The sequence below is a fragment of the Heloderma suspectum genome, chromosome 1, assembly GCF_057233095.1.
Source record: "Heloderma suspectum isolate Gila_16-S chromosome 1, 16-S_ref, whole genome shotgun sequence".
NCBI classification, from domain to species: Eukaryota; Metazoa; Chordata; class Lepidosauria; order Squamata; family Helodermatidae; genus Heloderma; species Heloderma suspectum.
In genome coordinates this window covers 134,323,778-134,350,967 of record NC_139458.1, presented here as the reverse complement: position 1 = coordinate 134,350,967, position 27,190 = coordinate 134,323,778, and the positions used below count along the sequence as shown (strand labels likewise).

The following is a 27,190-nucleotide window of genomic DNA, read 5'->3' as shown; positions in this document are numbered from 1 at the left end:
TCTCATTATAGGGTTTATTCAGGTTAGTACAATTTAAGCCTAGAACATACATGCCCTACTCTCTCTCTCTCACACACACACACTCATCCCTACCAAAATGAATCAGATCCTTTCCCCAAAAGTTCTGATATCTTGGTACTATGAGGAACCAGGCAGAGCTTAGTAACACCTTAACAGCAAAATTACTAACAGTTTAGAAAGGTTTGAAGGAGGAAGAAACAGTGGCAATGACAATACTACATGTGCAGCACAATCCCAAGCCTGTTTACTCACAAAAGCCCCCTGGTTCAATGGGACTTACCCCCTAGTAAGTGTGCTTCGAAAGGAAACCGAAGGTTCCACCCTGATACACACTTACCTGGGAGGAAGCCCACTGAATATAGTGGGACGTCTGAGTAAACACACCTAGATTGCAGCGATGGTCCATTTGTGAAACATGTTTATTCAAACTTAGCTGATTTCCCCAGTCTCCTTTCAGAACTGCGTATCATGCGAGTAGGGGTTCCCCACCCCTATTTTTCTTGGTTCACATTGTCCAGCTAGTCACAGGTATTACCTGTATCAAGCTGCCTGTTCTCAGAGTGAGCCCCACTTACCATACAACATGGTACTTACAACCTCTCTGCTCCTGCTTGTATCTCAGTGGTTTGCTCCCTGCGGTCTATGCTCCATACTCTTCTTCTGCTTTATCTTTAGTCTTGTCCTCAAACCGTAACCGGGTTTCTTTAATTCAGCTACTCCTTTGGAGCTTGTCTTGATTCTTCCCCTTTCTCCTAGTATTCTTCGTTATTTTCCATACACTACTTCTAGCTACCACGTTACGAAGAAATGGTGTAGCATCCTGCCCCCGCCCGCCCAGTCAGAGAGTAAGAAAGTTCATTTCCGTAACCACAGTAAGAGAGTTATCAACGGGGTGGGGGGGGGGGAGGCTATGGCTAAAAGCCCCCTTATCATTTTAAAGAGCAATTCTGAGAAATCTTGCGATACCCATATTAATGCTGCACCCAAGCCCCAGAAAGGCAAAACAGAGTATATGACTGTATTATCCTCATATTCATAGACATTCATAAGGACATCGTAAGAGTCCCCCTGGATCAGAGCAAAGGCGTATCTATTCCCGCATCCTCTTCCCCGCTGTGAATGACCTTAGCTTTCATATCCCAGAAGGCTAGCTCAGTCCCATCTCCGTCTGCCCTCTAGCTTTATATGCTTCCTGCGGTGATGCACTTGGGGAGGGTATGCTTCTTATCCATGATTGTATGCTTCGAGCCAGATCTTGCCTGACTCCTTCAAGGAACTGCAAAGAAGAGGGGAAAAAAGAGCCTGGTTGATGGCTATGGGACAGAAGACACGGAAAGCACATGCGTTTGATTCAAGAAAAGGAGAGGTATCAAGCAGTGAATTTAGAGGAGAGGGGGCAGCAGGCCGCTTTCGGTGTCAACTGTCTCTACACGCTGCTTCTCCTCCCAGATCTTCCACACCTTGATGTTTTCTGACCAACAGGGCCACGGTTCAATGGCACTATGTTGTCAGAACAACCAAAACCTGGTGCGGAGGGCAGGCGCTCTTTTGAGAGAGAGAAGCCCTGGCCCAGCGGTGGAGCACACGGTAGGCACGTAGAAGGTCTCCAGGGCAGTCGCTGGCATTTCCAGTTAAAAAAGGATCTCAGAGGTCTTGGGGGGCTGCTACGAGTTGGAATCCCAGTCTGTACTGGTCTAGAACAGGGGTGGGCAACCTGTGGCCCTCCAGATGCTTTGGCCTACGATTCCCATCCACCCTGCCAGCATAGCCACCGGTGAGGATGCTGCCCACCCCTGGTCTATGGTCTGACTCGGTATAGGTATCGGAAGCTTTGCATGTTAAGCATGCATTTTGTGGTCAGAGCCTTCAGCTGAAACAGCCAATGGCACTGAGGCGACGATGCAAATATCTGAATGAATGTCCCCTTGTAGCAGGTTGTGGCAAGTTCAGGAGCAGTGGTGTCTAGCCCCACGCCTTTCATATTTTCTTTTCAACAGAAGAAGAGCTTGGGATAACTCAATTGCTTTGGTGCAGGGAACTTGACTTCCTGATTCACGCGTCCATGTTGTCCTTGGACAAAACGTAAGAGCAGTTCAGCAATGGAGCCAATTGCCTGGAAGGGTGGTGGGCTCTCCCTCGTTGGAGGCCTTCAAGCAGAAGCTGGACAGGGTGGATGGACAGGCTGCCCTACAGCTCTATGATTTATTTATGTGGCACTCATTCTTTTTCTGCAGTTACGTTCCAGACAGGTCTGAGTGGCCACAATCCACACCCTGCCTCCTCTGAAGCACTCCCATTGACTTGAATTGGATTGCTCTGGAGTCAATCTGTTGTGAACGAGCCTAAATAAATTCTAAATACTGGGCATCTTCCTGTTATTCCAAGTGTTTTTGCCAGCATTAACAAGTTGTTCAAAATTGCCTGCAAATGCTAGTTTTTATCGCAATCGCGTTAAGATGTGTGATCAGGAAGCTCGTTATTGTGTGTAACTGCACAAATGTGAAGAATCTGCCAGCCAGCAATTAATACTATATTTCCCAATATAACTGGGATGGTGCTCTTTATACTGTGTCCGTGTACATCGGGCAGATTGCAAGAGACATATGTAAACACAGCTATAATAGCGATCGTTTTAGCGTTCTTGACTCCCTATTAACCACAATTTGTGACTTGCCAAGCCAAACACAGCTCACCAGCCATGTACAAAAGAAGCCCATACAAAACAAAGTCTTGGTAGTGTTGTTGGTAGAGAACAAAAATTATTCTGGCAAGGCAGCAACTCCCAGTGTTTCTTTCACAAATTTGTGAAACTCTTGTTCATTGGATACACGACCTGATTGCAGCCAATTTTAGTAGCAGTGGGTTGTATCCAATGTGTTGTATTCAATGTTAGTCTAACGCAAGTCTCATTCATTTCAGTCACTGGTAGGACCAGTGGAGGCCAGGGGCTCTGATTTTGGTGGGGCTGTGCATCCATTGTGGGGTTCAGTCAGAACCAGCCAGAACTCTAAGCTATCCATGGGGCTAAACCCTATGCCACAAATAGGTTCAGCACACTGAATAGCTCCTTTAGAATTCTGGCTGGTTCTGACTGAAACCCAGAGTGGATCCACAGCCCCAATGAAATCAGAGCCACCAGTCTCCTCTGAGTAGGGTTAACCCTGTGTCTACGCTAGACCACACGAAGTGCGGATGCAGGGCCATCCTCCATCACATTTCCTCCTTTAGACAGAGCTGTGCTTTTGCAGAACAAGTCATGGCAATGATGATGATGCAGATGCAAGAGCAGATAGACTCTTGCCATGCAATCCTAGGCATGCTCACTCAGAAATCAGTCCCACTGTGGTCAGGTAAATGTACATAGGGTTGCAGCCTAAATCTTCATTTCCTCAGGGCTTCAGATAATAACTGGCCAGTTCTGAACCCTCCCCATTATTACAACAGCTAACAAGATTTTATTACTATTGCTGGATCACTGCCCTCTCATCCTCAGTCTCATATATAAAGAGGTTAGTTTGGCCCAGGAGATTTATGAGCACAACTGGATTCCAAAACCCTCTGGCAGAATATATCCACTGACATGCATGGGCTTCTCTGTTGATATCATGACCCAATGGAGTTAGCAGGCATTGGGCATGAATTTTGTTCCTGGTGCTTTTTTCATCTCTAGTTATGATGCTGTGCTTCTGTTGTGATTGTATGTACATTCCTTGCTAACAGCAGGGTACAGTTATTGTGCCAGAAATTATGACTTCTTGAAAGCGTCCCAAATCTGGTTGGAAGTGGAATGCGGGCCACGGTAGATCCTTAATCTGATCCAACAAGTCTGTGGCTTCTGCCTCCTCTCCTTCTCCCATCATCAGCATCAACATGCTGGGGACAGCATATGAAAAAAAGTCCTGGGGAAATGGGTGACGTGTTCTGTGACTTGTGATTTAATAGGGACTGTTTAGCAGCCCGTCTCCATGACAATGGAAGGAGAAGCCCATGGTGGTTTACCCAGATTTTTCAAGCAGCCGGCATTGGTCTGCGCAGGGCTCCACGAACTAGTGCACTGCACCATTCTAAGTCCATCCACAGGACCATACTTCCAGGTGGGGTAGGGGGGTTGGACTGAACGTCATCAGACTGGCAGGGGCTGGTCCACCAATGTGAGAGGCTTACCCTGTCCTTCCTTACAGCTGACAACGCTGTGAAGGATCGAAGCTTCGCATTAATTACCCCCTTACAGCTGAGAAAACAGCTTCGACATAGGGCTTCACAGCCTTTAGGAGAGCTAGCCCTCTGAATACTGAAAGCACCGTGGCTCCAACCAGCCCCCATTTTAACCCCTTTCTCCTTTCCACTAAAGCTCCTGATGCTGCAAAGGACTGAAGCTGCAAATTACTTTCGAAAAGCAAGGAAGCAAACATCAAAGACACACAGCTTTGACACTGAGGCTCCTAAATGTTATTTCAATGCATGGGAATCTCAGTAACTTCTGGAGCGTGCATTTCGGGAACAAGCCTCATTGACCACGATGGGAGTTACTTCTAAGTAGACACACACGTTTTTGCTGGGAAAGACAGGGATGGGAAACCAGCCCCCTGTATGTATGTCCAAGAGAAAGTGTCATCTCACTGATTCTCCCTCCGTTACCCTTCATGACATAAATGTATTCTATTCAGAATTCTGTTGACTTTCATATCCGTGTGCATCCCCAAGTCCCAGATGGTTTCTCCATCTCCATTCCTCAGCACATCTCCCTACCTCGATACAGCTTGTCACGGGATACTTACCGCAAGATGTCGGCAAAGCCAGTGAGCAGGGGCTTGCTTTGGTACTCAATGCCATGCTTGGCACACAGAGACTTAACCAAAGGGGCCACCTTCCAGAAATTGTGTCGCGGCATTGTAGGGAAAAGGCTGAGACAGCGAGAGAGAGAAAGGTGAGGAGGTGATATTAGGCCCCCTTTCTTCTCACAGGGCCTGTGACTCTGCTGGAGCACCTGCCCACCACAGACAGGGCAATTTCCCATGGTGTTTTTAGGGATCTTTCCCACTGCCCTACATCTGTACTCACTGGTGCTCGATTTGGAAATTCAGGTGCCCTGTCACCCAGTCGTTGAAAAAAGATTGGCTCACATTGCACGTTGCCTGCACCTGGTGAAAAACGAAGAGAGAAACAGGAGTGCGGTGGGTCCACGGACGCTCCATCAGGCCAAGACAGCTGGGATGCATTATGGGAGCAAATTCTTAAGCAAGTATTTCGAATTCAGAATTCTAACACAGATTCTCCTCTTTTATTTTTCCCTCTCCAGCACTACCAATTGTGTGCGTGTGCGTGCGTGTGTGCGTGCGTGCGTGCGTGGCTAATGGTTCCAACAAGGAGCCTGATCTTGAAATGATTGGTCTGCCAGGAGGCGGAAAGCCTTCTTTGTGGATTTCAGGGAGAATATGGAACATGGGTGTTCTGGGAGACCCTTTCACGAGAAATGTATGGATACTTGCATCTACGTAGCCTAAAGGTGATCCTCCGGCGCTGCAACCTTGATAATGAATTGGTATTAGCAGGGGGATCTACACTTAAAGGTAGATGATTACCGGAATCATCGTAATGACATTGTACTTCCCGGCAATCATCTTTTTTGTCCAGAAGTACTATGAGCCCGCCCTTGTCTGCTGTTTAATAATGACGCTGGAGTTACTGGCCAGAGAATCCAGGATGTCCTTTTCTCTTTGAGGTAGATTGTGCCATGGACAGCATGAGTTGCATTCCAGTTTTGGAAGGTTTTAAGAGTTTTGCCTAACCAGGGAAACCTGTGGCCTTCCATGGGCAGTATCCAATGCTGCCTGTCCACCAGCAGGGCTCACTGCCGCTTCCATTCCATGAGCGGCCAGCCCCATCAATTCCCTTCCGCAAGCGGCACTCACCACTTGAGTAATGGAGATTTATTGCTTCTGGGGGCAAGCCCCGAAATCAGTGGCAATGCCCATTTCTGGAATGGGGCAGGTTGGCAGAAGTGCCTTCTGTGAGTTCTGCTGGCCTGCCCTGTTCTAGAATTCCCCACTCCAGTTGTCCCCAGAAGCACTAACTCTCCGTTCCGCAAGTGGTGGGCACTGCTTGCAGAAGGGGATTGGTGGGACTGGCTGCTCGCGGGCAGTCTCTATTGGATACTGCCCCATATGTTGTTGGATTGCAACTCTTATCATCCCTGACCATGGCCCATCCTGTTTGTGGCTGATGGGAGTTGGAGTCCAACAACATTTGGCACCTCCCAGTTTCCCACCCCAGTCCTAAAGGTTCATCATAAAACCCTTCTGGACAATCTTTCTCTCAAAGTCAAATTTGAAACGCATGATTATAGTGATTCCAAAATTCAGGAACCCCAAACTGAATTCTGAAAAGATGCTTAAATTTTCCATTTGTGCAGTATTTCTTTTCAGTTCTGATTCAGTTCGGCCTTCTTTCAAACTGCACCAGGACACCGGGGAATGATAGGCCTCTCTTCCTAAAAAGGGATGATTTTTCCAAAAAATCCTTGGGTGGAAAAGGAATGCTGGGAAATGAGATACTTAATTTCTGCCATGGCCAGGTTCTTGTTTGTTTAACGCTCCTGTCCTGAAGTGAGATCAAAATATTACTGCTCTGCTCATCTGATGTGGTTTGGTGTGTGTGTCTTTTAAAGTACCATATAACAGCTAGAGAAGAACTAGGATAATAAAGGCATATCAAACCATGTGTGTTCAGGCAAGGTTCTCCCTGGAAACTCTTTGTCACTGACATTTACTTACTTGCGTAGGGCGGTTTATAAAATATAGAGAAACAATCATTACCCAATGAAATACAAATAAAAACAACGTACAAAAACTAACACAACTTTCACACAGGCAAATTGTGGCTTGATGCTATGGTAATTCAACAATTGTGTATGTGTGAACAAGCTCACACATACAAGGACACACAAAACACACACAGCCTCCAGTAAGGAGTCTAATCCCACATGCCCCCACGTTTTTTGGGGAGAGGGGGAAAATGAAAAAGCAAGGGGTTATTTCTTACCTGGGTAGAGACCCAGTCCATGTTTGTATCATAATCAATGTGCATAGGAATATGGCTCAGCTGTGACACCCATGTAAATAAGGTACTCTCTGTAATGCTGAGAGAAACGACAAAAAGTCAGGGCGTAAAGGCAGCCCCACCCACAAGCTGAAGAGTGGGTCACTTCCCTGACCCGGTCTTTATTTGCTAGCTTTGGAAGGGCAGCCAGGCCCACCAGATCAGTGCCTTCTTGTCTAAACCGGTAGCTGACCAGCTGAACAAACACACACATTAGGTTGGACCCAGACTAAGTTAGTCATGCTTTAGCCCCATTCAAATAAATGGGGCAAGTTACTTGTGATTGACATAATCCCCAATTGATTTCAGTGGGACTAAACTGTGACTAAGATAACCCTACTGATCAGGTTGGGAGCACTGATGCTGGAGGCCATGACAAATCCAAAGCCCTGCTACATTTCCACAGGGTTGAAGGGAGAGATGAGCCATATTTTTCTTCCCCTCCCCTTTTTCTTTCTTGAACAGTTTCCTTCCCAGTGATACCCATGGGAGAGAAATATAGTGATGTACGAATGTTATGAAATCCATTGTTTCTTTTTCGTAGCTTGTTAGGGATCTTTCGTTCCGTCACCCGCAGTGATTTGAGAAAGTGTATTGAATTCGGTCTGTGTTTTCCAGTTCACCGTTTGCAAACTCCAGAGGTTTGCCTGTGTCTGCCTCTTTTCAAGAAGGGAGGGAAATCCCATTGAAAGCAAATTGCCTTCCGATTTGGAGGTGACAGGCACTGCTTTCCCACCTAAAGCAACTGCTTTAAAAATATCTTAAAAGATGCCAAACTCTGCCAGATGAATTGCATGGCACAATCCTATGCATGTTTAAAAAGTCCCACAACTCCCAGCATTCCCCAGCCAGCCATGCTGGCTGGGGAATGCTGGGAGTTGTGGGACTTTTTTTCTGTCTAAATATGCATTGCATTGTGCCCTAAATAGCCAGTGAAATCCAAACTTTGAAGGCTTTCTCCTGCTTGGCTGAAAAAGAAGACTCCCCCATCCACCCAGGGAGCCAATGTGTAGGGAGGTACTGGGTAAAACAAGGGCACATAAAATCCAAAAAGGGATCCTCATAATTTCATATGATTTTTAAAGGGGAGACCCACAAAACCAGTGTCCAATCACAGAGCACATCTCCCTCCACTGACTGAAGTAAAAAAAAAAAAAAAATGCATCTGCCACCAGCCTACAATCCTGCATTTAAAATGGGGTTTTCTAAGTCCGTTTTAAATGCAGGATCACAAGTGACTGCCTTTACACACACTCCCTTATCACCCCCCCGCCCTCCGTAGCTTAACTTCTGGTGTAGCGGTTTTCTTGTGGCCCCAATCCTGGGCATTCACTTACTTGGCAGTAAGCCACATTGAACTCAATGGGACTTACTTCTGAGTAGACATAAGATCACCCTGCAAGTATGCAACCCTCGAGTAAGCCCCTTGGAACTTAATAAGGTGCTCTGAGACAACAGAGGACGTTGCTTCTGAGCTTGGTGGGCTGGGGGATCAGATGTGTCTCCCTTCATTGCAGGGAGGCATTTTACCCTCTTCTCCCTCTGATTGAGAAATGCCGAGGCAGGAGACGCAATCGGCAGGCATTTGTCTGTATTTGTCCCAGCGATAGGCTAATGGCAGCTGCCATTAACGTATGGCCTTCCAGAGAGCCGCTCCGCACGAAATCCTCCAGAGCTGGAGGTAAGAGAAGCCGTTCCGCCGCAGAACCTGGAGGTCGGATTCTTTGGAATCAGGCCTCATTTGAGCCCGCAGTGGAATTCTCTGACATCCCTAGAAATGAACTTACACAGGACTTTGAACATCAGTGTAGTACAGGCTGCAGACCTTTCCGCAGCCTCATGGAGGAGGCTTGCTAGGACAGGTGCCCCTCTGCAAGGGTAGACCTCTTTCTCCACCCTCATTGAGAGACACATCTAACACATTCTATGGCCCCTGGGATTGTCTTCTAGGGACCATATAATTGTTTCCTTAAATTTGTCTGTATCCAACCCATTGCTTTCATTTTCAATATTGTGAAGAGCCTACTCAGGTTAGATACAAAGATGCAGACAAGAAAGAGAAAGCAAAAATGTATGATTTCAAAGTCAAAATAGTGACTGAGGGCAGGGTCACACATGCATGTACACGTATCCTGTGATTTCTCTGTCCCTCTGACCACGAGTATCTGTGGTGCTGCATCGATGATGGCTCATTCACACAGGGAAGTTGTCGCTGGATGCCACAATCACCAAGAGGTGGATGTGTGTGTACCAGCCCTCAGCAGAGGAGATGATAAGGGGTGTGTGGGCCCCCAAACTAATCCTGAGAAAGGGTAATCTGGGGACCAGGCACGTGATGAGACCAGACAAAGAGAGCAAGGAAATCCAATGCGCAGTACTTGAACAGGAGAAATAATCCGAAGGCGCCTCTCACTCCCAGAATTGGCACAAAGGCAAGAAAGAATCGGACAAAGTATGCCACGGTCCATGCGGCTTCCTAGAAAAGAGAATGAAAGGAATGGATCCGTTACAGTATCACCTCCCCTTGACCCAGGTAAACATATATTTCCAAGGAAGGTGAACACAATGCCCACATATCTTGTCACGTACAGAGTAGGTGGGGGTACTCTGTACTCTTGAAAACCAACCAGCCTCTGCACTGGCCCATCTGCAGGGAAGGGCACGTTGTCTGTATTCCCAGCAAGTCCAACCTTGGCACAGCATTGTGGCCTATAACAGCGGAGGCTGGTTGCTCCGATGTCGCGGAGCAGCGAATCTGCTCTGGGCTCCAGTCAGAACTCTAACGGAGCTATCCGAGGTGCTGAACCTAGTTTGGGGACAGGGTTCACACCTTGCATAGCTCCTTCAGAGTTCTGACTGGTTCTGACTGAAACCCAGAGCGGAGTCGTTGCCCCCTGACATTGGGGTGACCAGCCTCCACTGGTCCATGACTCCTACCTACCCACTTCCAAGGGGGAGACTTCTTCCCATGAGCCCAGCTCAGAGTTAAAGAACCAACCCTGAAGCACAAGAGGTTCCACGCAGCCCCTTGTCTGTCCGGAGGCCCTGTTCATGCTACCTGAGCAGACCCATTTTGTTTTCAGCGGGTCAGAGAAACCATCAAGCCACTTTGTGCATGATGACCATTCCTCAGAGCAGTTCTCAACCTAGAGCACTCTTTCCCTATCTGGCACCCTTCAGATGTGTTGGACTTCAACTCCCACCATGCCCAGCCAACTTGGACAGGGGCAATGCTGGCTGAGGATTATGGGAGTTGTAGTCCAACACATCCGGAGGGCGCCAAGATGGGGAAGGCTGATTTCAAATTGAGATTGATTCAACCAAAACCAACGTTTCATGTATACTGGACACCAGAAAGGCTTGTAAAGAAGAAGCTGGCCAGCTCTGCTCGATGCTGGCGATGTAATGCAGACAATGCCTCAATGAAGCGTATGATGTGGGCATGTCCTGTAGTGGCTTCTTTTTGGCTGGAAGTCATTAGTTGTATAATTTTTGTTCTGGAAAAATCTGTAATAGAGGATGTACATACACTTTTAAACGACATCCCTGCGAAGTGGGGATTAACAGATGGACAGCAAAAGTGGATACTGGGAGCCGTTACAGTTGCACAGAGACTTCTACTTCAAGCTCAGAAGGAACAATACCCACCACCTACCACTCAATGCACTGAAGATCTTACTGCTCTTGCTATGCTTGAGCACATTTCCTACAACCATCAAAGTCGTATGGATGCTTATTTAGATATACGGACTACTTATATTAACGTATATATTTGAAATGGAAACGTTAATTTTTTTCTCCCCCTCCTTGTGTTTTCTTTTTTCTTTTTCTCCCCTCCCCCTCTTCCCTATAGTCAATGATGACTGTATATTGATATGTTTTTTGATATGAAGGTGTTAGGCTTGGGGCGGTGGGGGGGCTTTTAAAAAAAAGTTTGTTGTTGTTATCATTGTGTTGCAAATACAAAGGTTTTGTAAAAATGCACATTCGTCTGCCAATGTGGACCTGAAAATGCACCTAGAAAACTGCATCATCTAAACTGCCTTTCAGGGCTTTTCCAGCTCATCACTTTAAAACACAAATGCACATTGCCCCAGTCTTTGAGGGGGATCTGTTCCAGACATCTTTCCTCAGAGGAGCACTTACATTGCTGAGAAATTGTATACTTCTCCCAGCAACAAGCCAAAATATTTCATTGTGTGGGAAAGTGTAACTCCCTGCCTGCCCCCTTCCCTTCAGCTCGCACTTCCACTGAGATCAGTGCTGCATGGACTAGGGATGTACGGACGGTGCAGAATCCGCTCTGTCTGTGTTTCGCGGATTGTCAGGTGCCCTTCATTGCATCGTCTGCTCACAGGCAGATGCGGACATTTTTTTTCGTTACGCTGAAAGATACATAAATAATTACGTAAGTATTTACATAATTATTTACATAATTTACCTTAGTACATCACATTTAGCGTATTGTCCCCTATTCCATTCAACGTTTCAGCAGAAACTTACGTATTTTCTTACAAATTTATATGCATACATTTTGGGAAAGTAAAAAAATCATCTGGCAGTCCATGGACTCCAAGTGGCCTGAGGGGGGCACTCCGCAGTCGATTCCGCAGGTCGGATTCTTAGAAATCCTCATTTCTAAGCAGCTCATTTTAGTCCGTCTCGAATTTCTTCAGCATCCCTGGCATGGCCTATGGCTGAGTGCCAGAGGACTGGGTAGAGGTCATGTGATTTTCGGTGATGTCAGCAAAGACATTACTAGCAACAGCTCCACTCCCATGGCAAGTATTTTTGTTGTTCTGTTAAAGAGCTTTGGTTTTTCCCTTAAGATTTTAATATCTTTTGAGGCTGAGCACTTCCCTGCAGAATCTGGAAAGTGGCAGAAGTGCTGACCTAGCACTGTTTTCCCCCCATGGTGCCCTCCAGATGTGTTGGACTACAACTCCCAGCATGCCCCTGCCAGTCATGCTGGTTGGGAAGGATGGCCAGTGTAATTCAACACATTTGGAGGTTGCGGAAGGCTGATCTAGCACTTTAGACAAATGCAAATTCATTAATAAATAGCAAGCACCAGCAAAGCTACCCCTTTGCTCTGCATCACCGTACCCTCCATTTACAGACCTTTTCCCCTTTTCTTTAAAATATACGTCAGAGAACGTGTGCTTCCCCTTTCCGACATGCCACAGCACACATCCCCTCCTAACATTAAAGCCACAGACCACTGTCAATTTCACCTGCCCAGCTGGTGGCACGGACAAAACTCTACTGCAAGGGCATCGCCTACTGGTTTGTTTCTTACATTTATATCTCACCTTTCCCGCTCTTTGTAAGGAACCCAAGGTGGAGTACATGATCCTGTTCTTCTCCATGTTACCCTCACAACAACCTTGTGAGGCAGGTTAGGCTGCGAGTCAGTGACTGACCCAAAGTCACCCAGCGAGCTTCCTGGTCAAGTGGGCACTAGAGCCTGGGGCTCCAGAGTCCCAATCCAGCACTCCACACTGGCTCTCACCTGGATTAGACTTCAGAACGTTTGACCCACCAAGCTGAATGCAACCCCCCAGCCATAGCTGCTAGCCAGCCAGTGGCTTGATCCAGCTCCTGTTTGTGCCTGAACTGCAAAAACACAGTGGTTGTCAAGCAGCTGGCAGACTGCAAAGCAAGGCGGACAGGCTGTGTTCAGCTTGGAAGGTCACAGATTGTGCGGGCATCATCTGTATGTGTACCCTGTAGTATGAGGACTGGATATAGAAATCATGATAGTCTTGAAAGAGGACCCTACAAAGGAAAAAAATGCAGTTGTAGCATAATACTTTCCAGGGGTAAGCCCTTAGTCGGCATATGCTGCTTCCTCTATTTCATCTTGCATCGCTTGTTTGCACAGACGGCGGCATAAATCACTCTGCTATTCAAAATCCCATGGGATTCCATCTCTCGCCATTCCCACCCTCGCTGCACCGAGCTGGCCTGTGCCACTGTGACAGAAAACGCATGCTCCCGAACGTGGGCCGTCATTTGTCCTATCACCTTGGATGGGCGAAATTCTAACACTAGAAAACCCCTCACTGGAAAACAGCAACAACTCAGCATCTTAAAGCTGGAAAGTGTTATGGTAATTCTAGGCACACTCACCCTCCACAGTTTGCGTTTGAACATGAAATACAACGAATAGGCCTTCAAGATGGGCATTGTAATTGGGGGCAACACTGTAGAAGGAGACAAGAAGAGCACATCCATTCATTTAAACACAACGGTGATCACAAGCGACAAGCAACAGGGAATTTTCTGTTATCTGCTTTTCTCCTCAAACCATTTGACTAGGGATGGCGGAGAATTCCGCCACGGACTCCAATGAGGCCCGATTCTAAGAATCCGCCCCCCCCCCGAGTCCGCGGCGGAACGAAAGACTAACCCCTGCCACCTGGGGGAATCCGCGCAGGGCTGGAACCTACCTTCTGCCGGCCGGCCACTGCTGCCTGTCCCGCCTGCTCCTGCCGGTCTTCAGATGCGAATGGCGTCCGGCATAGCGGGCGCCATTTGCGTCCCTGCCGTTTGCTATGATAGGCTACGTAAATCTTTACGTAGCCTATTACTGCAAAGAACAGGGACGCAAATGGCGCCTGCTACGTGGACGCCATTTGTGTCCCAGCGGCCGGAGCCGGCCGGCAGCTCTGCGGACTCACTGCGGAGCGGAGCTGGCCGGGACTGGTGAGGACTCTGGGGGGGAGGAACGGGTTGCCTCCCCCCTGCGGACCCCCATGGACCCAAGGCAAGGGGGCTTTGTACACCCCTGCATTTGACCTCTTACACTGCTGTCCTAACATACTTGTGCCAATACAGTTGTAACTGCACAGAGTGCGGTGGTGTCACCCTTGTCTGCTAGGTGGTAGAACAGGGGTGGGCATGCATTATACTCGTGCAACCCACTGTGCAACAGGTTGTACAACGGGTTGTGTAACTGCTTGCGCTCTAGCTGATTCCTGTCTCATTCTACTGCAAGTGTAGATCCAAACTAAGTATGCACAGGACTGCAGCCTTGGACAGGTAGAGCAGAGGCTTTGGCATCTTTGAAATCTCCAAGCTGTAGTCCAAAACCAGACCTTTTGGGCTACAGCTTCCATATCCCCTGACGTTTGGCTATGCCGGCTTGGGCTGATGGGAGTTGTAGCCCAAAACACCTGGAGTGCCTTGCAGTCTAACGCATACAACGCTTTGTCATGGCCAGACATGAACTTTGGGCAGTGAGGCAGAAGGAGACATGATGGCAGCAGAATGGATCTTGAACCCCGGGGTCATCTCCGCACAGTTGCTAAGCAAGACGGATGCGGCAATTTCAAGTGGTAGAAGCGGCGGCTAGTGGTAGAGACGCTCCTCTCCCAGCCCAGCCCCTTACCCTGCTTGCCCCGCATCTGCGTGAAATGGACCTTCACCTCTGCTCTGCCGTGTTTTGGCCTACCCAGCTCTGAAGATACGGGTCTGGCACCGGCACAGCTCTTTCTGCCTTTAAGCACTGGCTGAACTGGTTGTCGGAATTGTCCTGAGAAAGGATTTTCTTCATGCTCTGAAATCGTCTGATCATTTGCTGCTGCCGCCGCTTGCTTTTCTACCATTAATACAAGTGTTTCATAAATAAGCTGCTCATCACTATGTGCCAGGCGTCGTATAGGACATAATTCTCCAAAAGGGCCACAATATAAGCGAGACGGATAAGACAAAGGCCAAGAATGACACAGGGCTTTTTGATGAGGGTGAGCGCGGGGGAGACATGAGAAGGTTATTTGGCAAATAAACAATGAGCACAAACGATGTTGCATGAGCAGAAACCAGGTTTTAAACTATGTGCAAGAGGGGGATCCAGCTGAAGTGACATTTGCACAAGCGCACTTGTGCAAGTGGTTACGCGTTATGCATAGCTGCTTGCGCAACCCGTTGCACAACCATAACAGGCAATCGCTTGCACAATGGAAATATTCGGAGCAGCTTTGCTGACGCTATGTGGGTTTGCAGAATCACACTATTGGATACTGCCCAATATGTCATTGGTCAAAGGGATGTGTGAGAAAATCAGATATACTCACAGATGGAAAAGTATATGTGCTGATAATTGTACGGCATGTGCTTCTTCTTTTGCATCCCTAACTGTAAAAGAAAGAGGAAGGTCGTGGAAATCAAATAATTAATCCATTACTGAGTAATTATGCATTGTCAGAAACATATTTCCATGAGTACCCTGCAGCTGGTCTCCCCATGAAATAAATACGTTGGATGACGGGGGAAAAGCAGGAAAACCTGTGCACTTAAAAGGTATCACTGTGCTGGACTGCAAGCACTGATGCTGCACTTCTTTTTAAAAAATATATATATATGTACACACACACACACACAGGACACATGGGAAGCATCCAGCGTTTGAACATTATGTTAAAATATAAAGATGTGAGAAAGACAGGGCAGTTCTATACCGTCAGTTCTACTGACTGGAGTAGTCTGGCTAAATCCAGAGCAGCTGGCTGCAGGGGTTAGGACCGGGTGGGTGCTTCTCTGCTAGCCAAGAGGAGCTTCGCCAGCTTGCAGGGCCGGCATCAAAGGTGGGCATGGCTGGGCACCTGCCAAGGGGCCCAGCAGGGGCCCACTGACAAGAGCCCCCGAGACCTGCGCTTCCTCTTCACCATGGCAACCTGCTTGTTCGCCTGCCCCTCGCTCTGGCCTAGACAGCGTGGGTGGTGAGATGGAGGAAGAGGCATCCACCAATTTTGAGGCATCCACCAAAATCTTGATAGGTCAGGTTGAGGAGCAGAACTTTAACACTGTCTGGTTTTTTTTAAAGTGTTGCTTTAAAAACTTCCCAGGAAGCATCCCAGCACCATTCATTTTTCTGTTCAAGAAGCTTCCGAAGAGGGGCTGCTGCTGCGGACAAGTTAGGGATAATTTTCCCAAGATAATTCACTACCCCCCAAAATCACTGAACATCCTTCTCTGCATGTGGACATAGAATCATGTTTATAGCCATTACTTTCTTCGTGTCTGGTTTCACACCTTCAGCACAAATAATGTCTCCCACAAATGTCAGTTCTGTAACAGCAAAAACACATTTCTGCCTGTTCAGTTTCAGGTTTGCAGCTCTAGTAGCATTCAGGACTTGCCATAGTCATTGATGATGCTGTTCTTTCATTGAATGTCTACCTCCATAAGATTACGCCCTTAATGATAGACTTTGGGGGTAGATGCAATACTGAACAGTAGGCACAAAAATCTATAACGTCCAAATGGAGTATTGAATGTACACAATTTCCTTGCTTAACCTCAATTGCCAGAATCCCGAAGAAGCATCTAGTTTGCTAAAAAAAGAAAGAAAAAAGTGTGCATTTGCAAATTGAGCCATTATTTCCTCTCTAGTTGGTTATTTGAAGTGCTCTCTTTTGATTGCCTTCTTGTGGTCCCTTGGATCCAAACATATGCGCAACTGGCCATTGTGTTTTTCCACCAGATGGTTCATCTATTTTCTTAATTACTTGTAAGTCCACCATCCTGCCTAGCTCAGTGCTCTCCTGGCAAACAGCCCAGCCCTACAAACTAATCCTCTATTCCTCTATGAGTGGTGCATGCCTTTGGTCAGTATGGTCCTGTAATGCAGATACATGTTTTACCAGATTTAATTTTTCACAGGGTGCTAGACCCAGAATGTGTGTCACATTCTTGGGTACAAGAAGGAACAGAAGCTGGTATGTGGCGTTTTTGTACCTGATGCTAGCAATACGTCTCCCCAGTACTGAGATATTTGTTCCATAATAACCGGTAACTTTGACATTTGTGGGTCCTAGTTTTTGCCTTATTAGCAGACTTTCATAATCCTTTTCAGATGAAATATTAACACGAGTACCACTATCCAATTTAAATGTGATAAATATCTCATTCACCTGACATTTGGAGCAAAGAGAACACCTTCTGCTGAATTCAGATCTTTGGCTTGTGCTTTCACAGTTTCTGAGGCCCTGAAAATCTGAAGAGCTTTGTCCAGGGACAAATCTCCCTCATGTAGCAGCCGCGCCCTAATTCTGTCCCTGATCAGAGTCTCTTTCAAGTCACCACAACCACAATTCTTACTCAGCCTTCTTAATTCTGTTACATATTGATCCAGGGTTTGATCTGTTTTGTGCATGCATGTGAAGCACTCATCTCTTTCAAAAGTTTCATGCTTTTTAGGCATGTAGTATTCTTCAAACTTATGAAGCATTACTTCCTGTTTCACATTTTCTCCTTCAGCAAGCGCAACGTTATTATAAATATCCAAAGCCTCCTCCCCCACCACATGAAGAAGAAGGATGGTGGTGGGGGGTTGATCTTATCAGTATTTACTTCTGGTCCTATTGCTGCCAGGTAGAGTTCAAATCTTTGTCGAAACCTTTTCCAGTTATCTGCTGTATCCCTGATAACTGCAGTCTTGATGGGGGTGGTAACACATCCGTATTTATAAAGATCCCTCCGGTTTAATAAGCACTTACACACAGGCCTTATTTCCTTCCCTGGGTGTGGCCCCCAAAGCCACTTCTCTTCTCTTTGTAGCAGTACAGTCAGAAAACTGCTGCCGGTTAATTCAGTGTACTCCTCATTCTCCTCTTTTGACACCAGGTAATGTTTCTGGGTCCAAAACAGACTAAAGGATGAGGAATAACTTAACACATAACTTTATTTTAAGGAGGATCTGAGAATGTCTTGTACTACAACCAACAGGCCTCTGGAACTGCCTAGGCCATTTGTGACTTTAGGGCGAGTCCTCAAATGACCAACTCTTTCATGCTAAAGGAGTGTAAATAAAGTATAAACTCGCTCATTACACCCACTAATATCCTTTCCACCGCAGTCTGTACCAGAAACCACGGAGGTTTCTGGAGGCAGCTGCACGGAGAGCTCATTGCAGTAATCCAATCTAGATTTAATTGGAGAAATTATCCCTATGGCCCCGTTAGCTGAAGTTTCCAAACTTTATTCTCAGGCAGTCGCACACAGAGAATGTTGCAATGGTCAGTATAAGAGTTTACCACTTTGAATGACCAAGGGCAATATGTTGTCTGAGGCAAGCAATCACAGATGCAGAACCTCAAGATTGGGGGCCCAATCTGTCCCTCCTGGGGTCCCAATCTGTCTGCTGGGGTTTGCCAGATAGCCACACCCCATTCCCCTGGCCCCACCCCCTTTCCCCCAACCACTGAATGTGAACAATGAAAGCATGGAGAATGTGCACAAATTAATAGCTTTACAGGGAATGTTGGACATTGCCTGGTCAGTATGCATAGTTGTGCAAACTGACCAGACAATGGGTAAGACCAAAACATAAACCCTACTTAGAGTAGGCCTATTGAAATGAATGGGACTTGCTAGTTATGTCTAACTTAAGTTGCCTTCATTTCAGTGGGTCTACTCTAAATAGGACGTGTGTTGGATTCTTCCCTATTTATCAACTCTTTTAGATTAGGGGTACAGAACCACAGGCTCAGGGGCCAAATCCAGCCTGCCCACCCCTGGAATGCTGCCCCTGAATGCTTCTCCAAGAGGGAATTCAGCCCTTGGCTGAAAAAGGCTCGCTGTCCCTGCCCTGCCCTGGGACAACCCTCCGGCTCTAAGCTGGTCCATAAACTCTGTCTTGTTTTTGTTTGCTGTTATTCATAAACTCTGTCTTGTCTGAAGCTTTGACTTGCTAGCCCCCATCCAGCCCATAACCATGTTCAGGTATTCATTCAGACTGCTCCTCCAGGATCTGATGGAAACAAAAAACAGAGCTGAGTGTCTGTGTTGATGACATCACACTCCAAATTGCCCCATGAGTTCCTCCTTCTGGTTGCATGTTTATCTGAAAAGCGCTCTGTGGGCCAGATGGAACCTTGCAGTACCCCACCGGATAGCTCCTGTGATGCAGAGCAGCAGTCACCTGGCACTATCCTCTGACACTGACCCATTAGATATAGCGACAGAACCAGTGCCAAGCAGTACCACCAACTGTCTCAGGCCATCCACAAGGACTTGGTGATCTGTTGTATCAAACACTGCTGAGCGGTCCAGAAAAATCACACTCCTTCCGTCCAGCCAAAGCAGTTTCTGTTCTGAACCTTGATTGGTACGTGTCACAAAACCCATCTCGTCCAAGCGGTCTTGAAGTTGCCATTGCTTCTTACCTCTAAAGAGAGAGGTTTCCCTAAAGAAAACATGATGGGATGAATTGAAAGATCTGGGTCCTTCAGGAAACAGTTGGGTTTGGCATGATGTTGGGAATGGTGAAAAGTCCACCAGTTGGCTGAAAGCCCCTAGAGACAAAGAGAAGAGCAGAGAAGTTAGGCTACAACACTCTTCAACATGGCGAGGGACCAGAGCCTAGAGGTAGACCACATGCTTTGCATGATGAATGCCCCGGGTTCAATCCTGGCATCTAGATAATACTGGGCTAGATGGACAAATAGTTTGACCTGGCATAAAGTAGCTTCCCATGTTCTTAGAGAAACACAGACCCAATATCATATTTGCCATTTGCTGCTAGAAATAAACTTGCATATTTGAAATTTAATGAACCCTTTTCAAGCATACTACCATATTTCAAACTCCGTTCTGGCCAGTTGTATAGAACAGGGGTGGTCAGAAGGTAGATCTCCAGACGTTTGGGACTTCAACTCCCAGACATCGCTACCAGCATTGCCAATGATCAGGAATGCTGGGAGCTGAAGTCCCAAACATTTGGACATCTACTTTCTCCATCTGTTCACCCCGTTCCACAGAACATACCCAGAATAATACACTTACCTTGAGATGGCACGCCACAAACTCATGAAGAATGTGGTTCCATTTCGGATTGCTGAAGACTGAAAGGTGCCCCAAGTCATGCTGGAGAAAACCTGCCTGGGACTAAAAAAGGAGAAGAAATGAGAACTCAGAAAAGAAGGGCCTCGTCTTACTGTTAGCTGCATCAGAATGAAGCCAGGATCATGCCCACCCTTCTTTGTTACTCCTTAGGACCACAGGTCTCTTAAGTCTGGGTATAGTCAATACACCCAATGGTATTTGTTGGACGTGTATAAGAATTGCCAGGGTGGATTGTTTTCCCTCAGCATCTCAGGTAATCAAAAGCATACTGTCACCGAAGATAGCTATTCTGGCACATAATCAAGGATAGGTCTGTTCTCCGTGAATTTATCTGACTTCCTGTGAGATATACAGTATTACAGGTGAAATTACATGGGTGTTCCTTAATGCTCTACTTCAGTTCCATTAGCAGTGTTTTGTTTTTGTTTTTTTGTATGGGACATAACTGAGACTTAAGATGACACCTTTCATTTCTACTTTTTCTGGGGACTGATCAGCCAGACGAAACAGGGACTTCTGGTCCCTTGATCTAATGTTCCTACTGCAGGGTTCGTCGGTTTGCTGTCGGATTGCCCCTAGCTACTTGTGGCCCTCCAGCAACCCATGGTTTCTTCAGGCAGCACAGAGGCTTCGTCATGAAGGCCCATGGCAGCGGAACCTGTGGGCCAAATTCTTATGTCCCTGGTGCAGAAAGTCTGTTCTGTTAGTCTGGCCGAAAGATAGTTTGCTACAGGAGGACAATGCAACAGGGATATGTAACGGTGCCTACAGGAATCTGTGCATAGACAGAGGATTGATGAAAATTACCTGAGAAATGGTAAGCAGTGTTGTGGCAATAAGGAAAGTCATTACAGATGTCCCGAAGTACCACAACACAAACCAGCCAGCAGCCTCCAGCAGTAGGATGTGCAGAAGCATCAGAAAGAAGAAGAGTTGGTTTGGCACGAAGAGTCCCAGTTTCTTCACAGTGGACCGCAGCTCCTGGAAATCTTCTACTAGCACTTTCTATGAAAAGATCCAACACTGCAGCTCTGTTTGCTCTAAGGATGCCACGAACTTGTCTTGCGGCAACCATAATAACAGTAAGAGCACAGGATGAACTGGGAGAGAGGTCTTCAAAATAGCGTTTCCACTCCCGCCGCAGTATCCCCCTTGCTGCTGCCCCCTTTCAAGGGAACACAGCCAGAAACCACACAATACCATCAGCAGCACTAGATAAATCTGATTGTCAACCACTTTGAGAATCATGATAGTTGAATGCACTATACAAGGAAAGGGAAAAATAAGTCCACTTGTGCAATGGCACTTTCCTCTCCCCTTCAGCCCACTGAATCTGTTCTGAAGGTTCCCCGATCCTCCAGAGAAGATTTCATGGGTGTGTGTGTGGGGGGGGGGGGCACAGGGGGAGGGGGGAATTGCTGCTTCCTCATTTCACTAATTGAAGCCATTCTGTAGGGAGTTAACTGAATGCCACCCACAATAAAGTAAATACGTACAAATAGAAATCAGAGAAATTATGTTGACATATACCACCTTCTGGGCTAGTCTTCATGGCTGTAGGCAGGGCCTTTTTTGGCATGATTTTTTAAATTCTGAAATAAAGCATTTCAGAACCATACAGTTTGGCTTTTTACCAAACTGTAACATCTTCCCATCCCTCCTGTGTAGTGCTGCTGGAACTTGATGTAGGTCATTGTGATATTACTGGAAGCCCATGGGTGGGAGATCCTGCAATGCTATAATTAAATGAAAATTTGGTTCATCTTTTGCCCTACACTACTACACAAGTTTGTTTTCATTTGTGGATTTTAAGACAAACTTACGTTTTTGTTGGGTTCTAAGCTGGGTTGATCGGGTGCCAGTTCCCCAATCAGAAGTGGTTTCATGTGCTTCCTTACCAGAGTTTTGTCAACGTGAAATGCTGTGAAAGGATCCTAAAGCAAAAAATACCACAACACTAGTAGTAGTAGCGGAGATGATGATGATTCAGAGAAAGAGAAACTGAAGAGATTATTACATTTATATCTTGCCTTTCTTCAATGTAACTCAAGGCAGCATAGACAGAGGTCCCCAGAGATCTTCCACCCGGTACCAAAGCTGCTTAGCTTCAGCTATTGAAATCAATAGAACTAAATTCCAAGTAAAGCAATCTAGGATCAGAGATGAAAACTACACTTTCTGGAGTTTTGCAAGCTGAAGTGGAGAATGGAACTGGCATTGTATCTGTTTTCTCCAGGCCAAAACCAAATGCTGGCTTGGAGGGAAAGAATATGAGTAACACTAAGGGCTGATCTTTTCCACATACCCTGCCCCACCCGCTGGTCCTAGGAACTTTAATTGAGACTCAGCTGACTGGACGGAACTAACTGGTGCACTTTCAAAGAGGGAAGAGTACTGTTTCTCAGCGCTTTACATTATACCGGCATTCCCCAACCTGGTGCCCTCCAGATGTATTGGACTACAACTCCCATACTTCCCAGCCAGCATGGCTGATGTGGCCCTTGGGGCCATAAAAGCCCCTCAAAAGGTTGTGCTCCCCTGATTTAACGTAATACAGTGGATAGAGCAGGTGGGAAATCTTTTGATATCACTCACAGTCTCTCACCCCCAGCCAAATTAAAATGCACTAGCATCAAAGGAAGAAGACCGGCAGTGGTTTAAATTAGATAAAGAGACTTGAAAGTGAATAGAAAGAATATTTTTCAAATGTATTAGAAGACTGCAGAGACTCCTCTAACACATGAGTCACACCCAAGAATGCCGGACACATTTCAGAGGAAGGTAACTGAGGATGTTACAGCTGTTGAGATGTGGGCTCATGACTGTGCATCTGTTGAGATGTGGGCTCATGACTGCATCTACAACACTGTCCAGTGGAATGCAGAGGTCCCACTGGGCACCCACCCTTCTAAAAATCCTCATACAAGGAAATTCAAATCACCCTGGTGCCGGAGCTCACAGCACACTGGAACCCCCTGGCATGGCACACGCAACAGCTGATGGGTGCATGAGAATATCTGAACTGCTGGGCTTCCTGGGTTAGTAACCTATGCTTAGATGGCCAAAGAGCCGAGATCAAGAGGGAGGGAGACAGGAATGGGAGAAGGGAATAGAAGTTGGGGGGGTTCCCTGGCTTGGTATGAATGTCAGTCTGGGAGACTGGAGATGCGCCCAGCAGTACCTCCTCCCCAAGGCCTTTTCTAAGAGGGTGAAACTGTCTCCCAACTAGTGAGAACTGCTTCTGGCTCTCTTTTCCCCCGACTACTCAGCAGATGCACGCCTAGCTTAGGGAAGCGACATCTTCCCGGACAACTAGCCCTGAACTCTCCAGGTTGCCAGCCAGTATCCTTGCCCCTTGGCCCCACCAGTACCCAGCAAATCAGCTTGCCAACGCCAGGCCTCACCCCGTGGCAGCTCCAACAAATCCCCCATGACACCTGTCTCCAGTAAAGACCTGAGTATAAGCTATGTTTCTTCAGGCGACAGGTTATCCCATGTTGAGTTGAAGTGTCTGTAGTAGCAGTTTCTTAAGAAGATCAAGAGATTAAAGGCTTAACGGGAGGCTGAGATGAGAGAGGGAGCAGGGCCATGCCACCAGCCCCGCTGAAGGCCTCCCTCATGAAGGCTCCTCCACCCTCAGCTGCCACCTCCAGCAGCCATTGCAGCAGCTGAGATGAGAAGGAGAGCAGGGCTATTCCCCCGCTCTTCCCTGCCCATTCCGCTTTCCTTCTGTGTCGTGTCTTTTCCGATTGTACGCCTGGGGGACTATCTTGTTTAATTGATTATACGTACGCTGCTCTGGGAGTCCTTTTGACTGAGCAGTGGCATAAACAGAGTTCAAATAAATGAAGAGCTGAATAAATAATGAATAAATAATGCGAGAGTTCTAAAGAGGTAAACTGCAGACATATCAATGCTTACTAACCAGGGTCCGGATGCAATTTATTCAATTTCTGTTCCATTTCTGGTTTAGCCAGGAGGCTTTACCGATCCATTTTTACACACACACCCCTCCCCAAATTCTGAAATGCACACAGTGCAGCAGTGGGTATAGTCCGGAAAGCGAACACATCCATATTGAAGTAAATGTGTGTGAGAGGCCGTGTGGGGGTGACAGTCCGGCTAGCCTCTCTACCCCACGCGAAAGTAATTGCGGCATTCCCAAAGGAGGTGGGCGCTGGCTGCCAAGCGCAGCTAATGAGCCCAAGCAACAAACGGAGCAAAGACAGAAGAAAGGGGTGGGGGAAGGAAAGGAGTCCTGTGTGTGAAGCCGTACAACCGACAGGCAACTTTTGTTTTGAGAGACTAACTGAGACTAGGACTATCCATGAAAACAACCATCCACCTCTGTGATGAGCCAGCTATCTCTTGTTTAAGGCCCAGCTGGAAAAAATATTTAACTTGCCTTTCTCAAGGACTGAGAGAGACTAAACTATCTGAGAGAGAGGCCGTATCTTTAATAGCTTATCACAATGTGTAAATGCGAACCATAAGACGGATGTACCATTCAGAGCTGTCAGACCTTTCTTGAGTGGGGCTGGCTTGCAGTTTTCCAGCCCGAGATGCTGGCTGTGGTGGGGTGGGGAGGGGTCTCAAGCCCCCCTTTAGCTCAGCCCCTTCAGCTTTCCTCGCCTCCTGGGGAGATGACTCTGAGGTGCTCCTGAGTTTACCAACCGACCCCCGCCCCACTGAAGCCCACCTCAGGTGGATGCTACGCAGCTGAGCTTCTTAAGCAATAGCCACAGCTGCCAGTAAGACCCAGGTGGGGGGGAACAGCCCAATGCCCCATCCAGGGGAGACAAAGGGGATATGAAAGGGATGAAAGAGAGCAAAGCGGTGTCAGCAGCATGGAGTGGCAGGGGCAGAGGGAAGAGACCAAGCCCGCATGTGCTGAGCTGAGGCCTTCCCAGTCTAGCTGGTGGATACAGCATCAGGATTCAGAGGTGACCGCAGCCCTGATGCTTCCTTTCTGGGGGAAACCGGCCTAGCCCTCTCCCAGCCTCTGTTCCAAGGAATCCAAACCCTTTTGGTTAAAAGGACGCAGGGAAGAGAACGCTGCCTCCAGTGTTTTGTGGTTTCAGGGAACTTTGAGTCAGCCCAATTTTCTTCCGTTCTGGTGCTAAAGTCTTTGTTATTGTTTTCCTGGCTGCCTCTGAGGCAAGGTGCTGTTGAGCGCTGCCTCTGTAATTTGGGTTAACTCTTCACTCCTCACTTGCCACAGTGCCCAGCATCGAAGCCCAATTTTGTTTGAGCTAGCTTAGAGGAAAGCTGGCTGTGGCCATGGGTCCCCACCAGGCGCCGGGAAATAAAGTAAGCAAGCAAGCAAGCAAGCCAGCCGTTTACGTGCAGCCCAGTTCTCTCTGGACAACCCTTTGCGGTATTCGCCTAGACTCCCAGACTGCAGAATATGGACGCAGCTGGGAACGACACTGTGCAGCTCCCATCTGCAGGCACAGTGCTCAGCCCAAAGGGGGTGCGTAAAAGGAAAGATATACTACGTTGTTTTAGCACGTGTGGATTACCGTTTAGAACATGTTCACCTTCAAAATGACATTTCAAGCCCATGCCTCGCTTAGTAAACGCCAGATGCCAAGTGCTCCCCACCTAACAGGTTGCCATTTTGAACTGTCATCTTTTATCGGGGTGGCGGGGGCTCTGATGTCAGTGGGGCGGGGATCCATTCCAGGTTTGTCAGAACTCTAAAAGAGCTATCCAAGGTGTGCCACACTTTGGATAGCTCCTTTAGAGTCCTGACTAGCTCTGACTGAAACCCAGAGCGCATTCACTGCCTCACCGACATTGCAGCCACCAGCCTCCTTTGTTTCCCACAATTGCTTCCCGGCTGTCTTTCATTGAGACCCCACTAGTCAATGTCGTCTAAGCCTCAGGGGTTTCTGCCTTTCTCATATATTGAGGATCAACACCGTGGGGCTTGAAAATATTCTCCTGCAATTACTTACTGGACAGGAATCAGATGACAACTTAACTCGATCAGCCAGAATGACTTCCCTCCCCGGACTGAGAGTTATCTCTGCTGTATGAGACAGACTGAATCTGAGCTACTTGTTCTTTCTTCTTACATAAAAGATTAAGGGTAGGCAACTGTCCTGAAGGTCTCATTCAGGATGAAAAGTGTGGGATTTAAGTAACTGCATAAGTAAATATAAAATAAATAATTCGACGCTCATATGGTGACCGTAGCATGAATATTGTAAGCAAAATCTGATATAACCGGACAAATCCGAAAAACTAGCAACAAAGATTGCTGGAGTATGCCACTGTGACTAAACAGAGCTGCTGTGTACAAATTAAAGCAGGTGAACAGAAAACCAACCTTCTTGTAGAATCGTGGTTTGCTTTTACTAAATCCTGGGATAGTTACCACCCACAAAAGATGCAGCCATACATTTAAACTTATTTGCATATGTGTGTGCAGCGGATCCAGTCTCCGTTATATGAGTTTTTGTTTAACAAAAGAAATGCGACCAGTTTAAATACAAAGTGTCTATTTCTTCCAAAATGGTAATGCAAATATGTATTAACAACACGCAAAAATGATGGAACCTTACGAAGAAAGCATTGTTTTGAGCTGTGTACACACGGCGATGCGGAGAACCGCCGGATTCACCGATGCGTGAGAAGGGCGGTACTGGTGAGTGCCTGACTGGAGAAAGGGAAGGGAAGGAAGCGCGCCTTCTCCGCTGACCGGCCGAAAGAGAGCTGCAGCAAGCGCCCCTGGCCCAATCCACCCTCGTGCACGGCGCGCCCCGCTCCCGGAGATTTCACGCCCTCCGGGAGGCGGGCCGGGCCGGGCCGCTTTCGGCGCGCAGCGGACGAGCGAGCCCGCCCGCCCCCGCGACCGCCCCTCGCCTCACCGTGGCGTCCTGGCCCGCATAGGCGCAGATCACGCGGGAGCCCCCCGGGTGCCGCCTGTGGAACTGGCTGATGTCGTAGACCCGCCTGTCGATCACCAGCCAGCGCTCCCGCGGCGGGCGCCCCTGGCCCGCGCGCAGCCCGATCTCTTCCCAGCGGAGCGGCCGCGGCGGGCGGCTGCGGCGGGCGGCGGCGGGGTCAGGGCCGGGGCCGGGGCCGGGGCCGGGGTCAGGGCCGGGGCCGGGGCCGGGGCCTCGCCCGGCCTCCTCGGCTGCGCGCGGCGAGGCCATCTCCCGCCGCCTGAGCAAGCGGCCGCGCCGCCCGCCCTTTTCAGCCTCGCGCCGAGGGC

At 47.7% G+C, this 27,190-nt stretch overlaps 1 protein-coding gene across 2 annotated transcripts; it reads right to left on the bottom strand.

Annotated features, from left to right (window-relative positions):
• Positions 1-27,190, bottom strand: LOC146357929 (acyl-CoA (8-3)-desaturase-like). 2 transcript variants are annotated; one of them, XM_084807660.1, is made up of 12 exons: positions 26,844-27,190; positions 21,792-21,902; positions 20,776-20,973; positions 19,909-20,010; positions 19,290-19,418; positions 15,198-15,258; positions 13,252-13,325; positions 9,498-9,595; positions 7,063-7,159; positions 5,083-5,162; positions 4,800-4,925; positions 1-1,297 (listed from the first exon to the last, which is right to left on the bottom strand). In XM_084807660.1, exons 1-12 carry the CDS (start codon positions 27,129-27,131, stop codon positions 1,246-1,248), a joined length of 1,416 nt encoding a protein of 471 aa, XP_084663786.1. In that variant the 5' UTR covers positions 27,132-27,190; the 3' UTR covers positions 1-1,245. The 2 variants fall into 2 exon arrangements, with proteins under 2 accessions (XP_084663786.1, XP_084664452.1); XM_084808326.1 differs by lacking the exon at positions 4,800-4,925.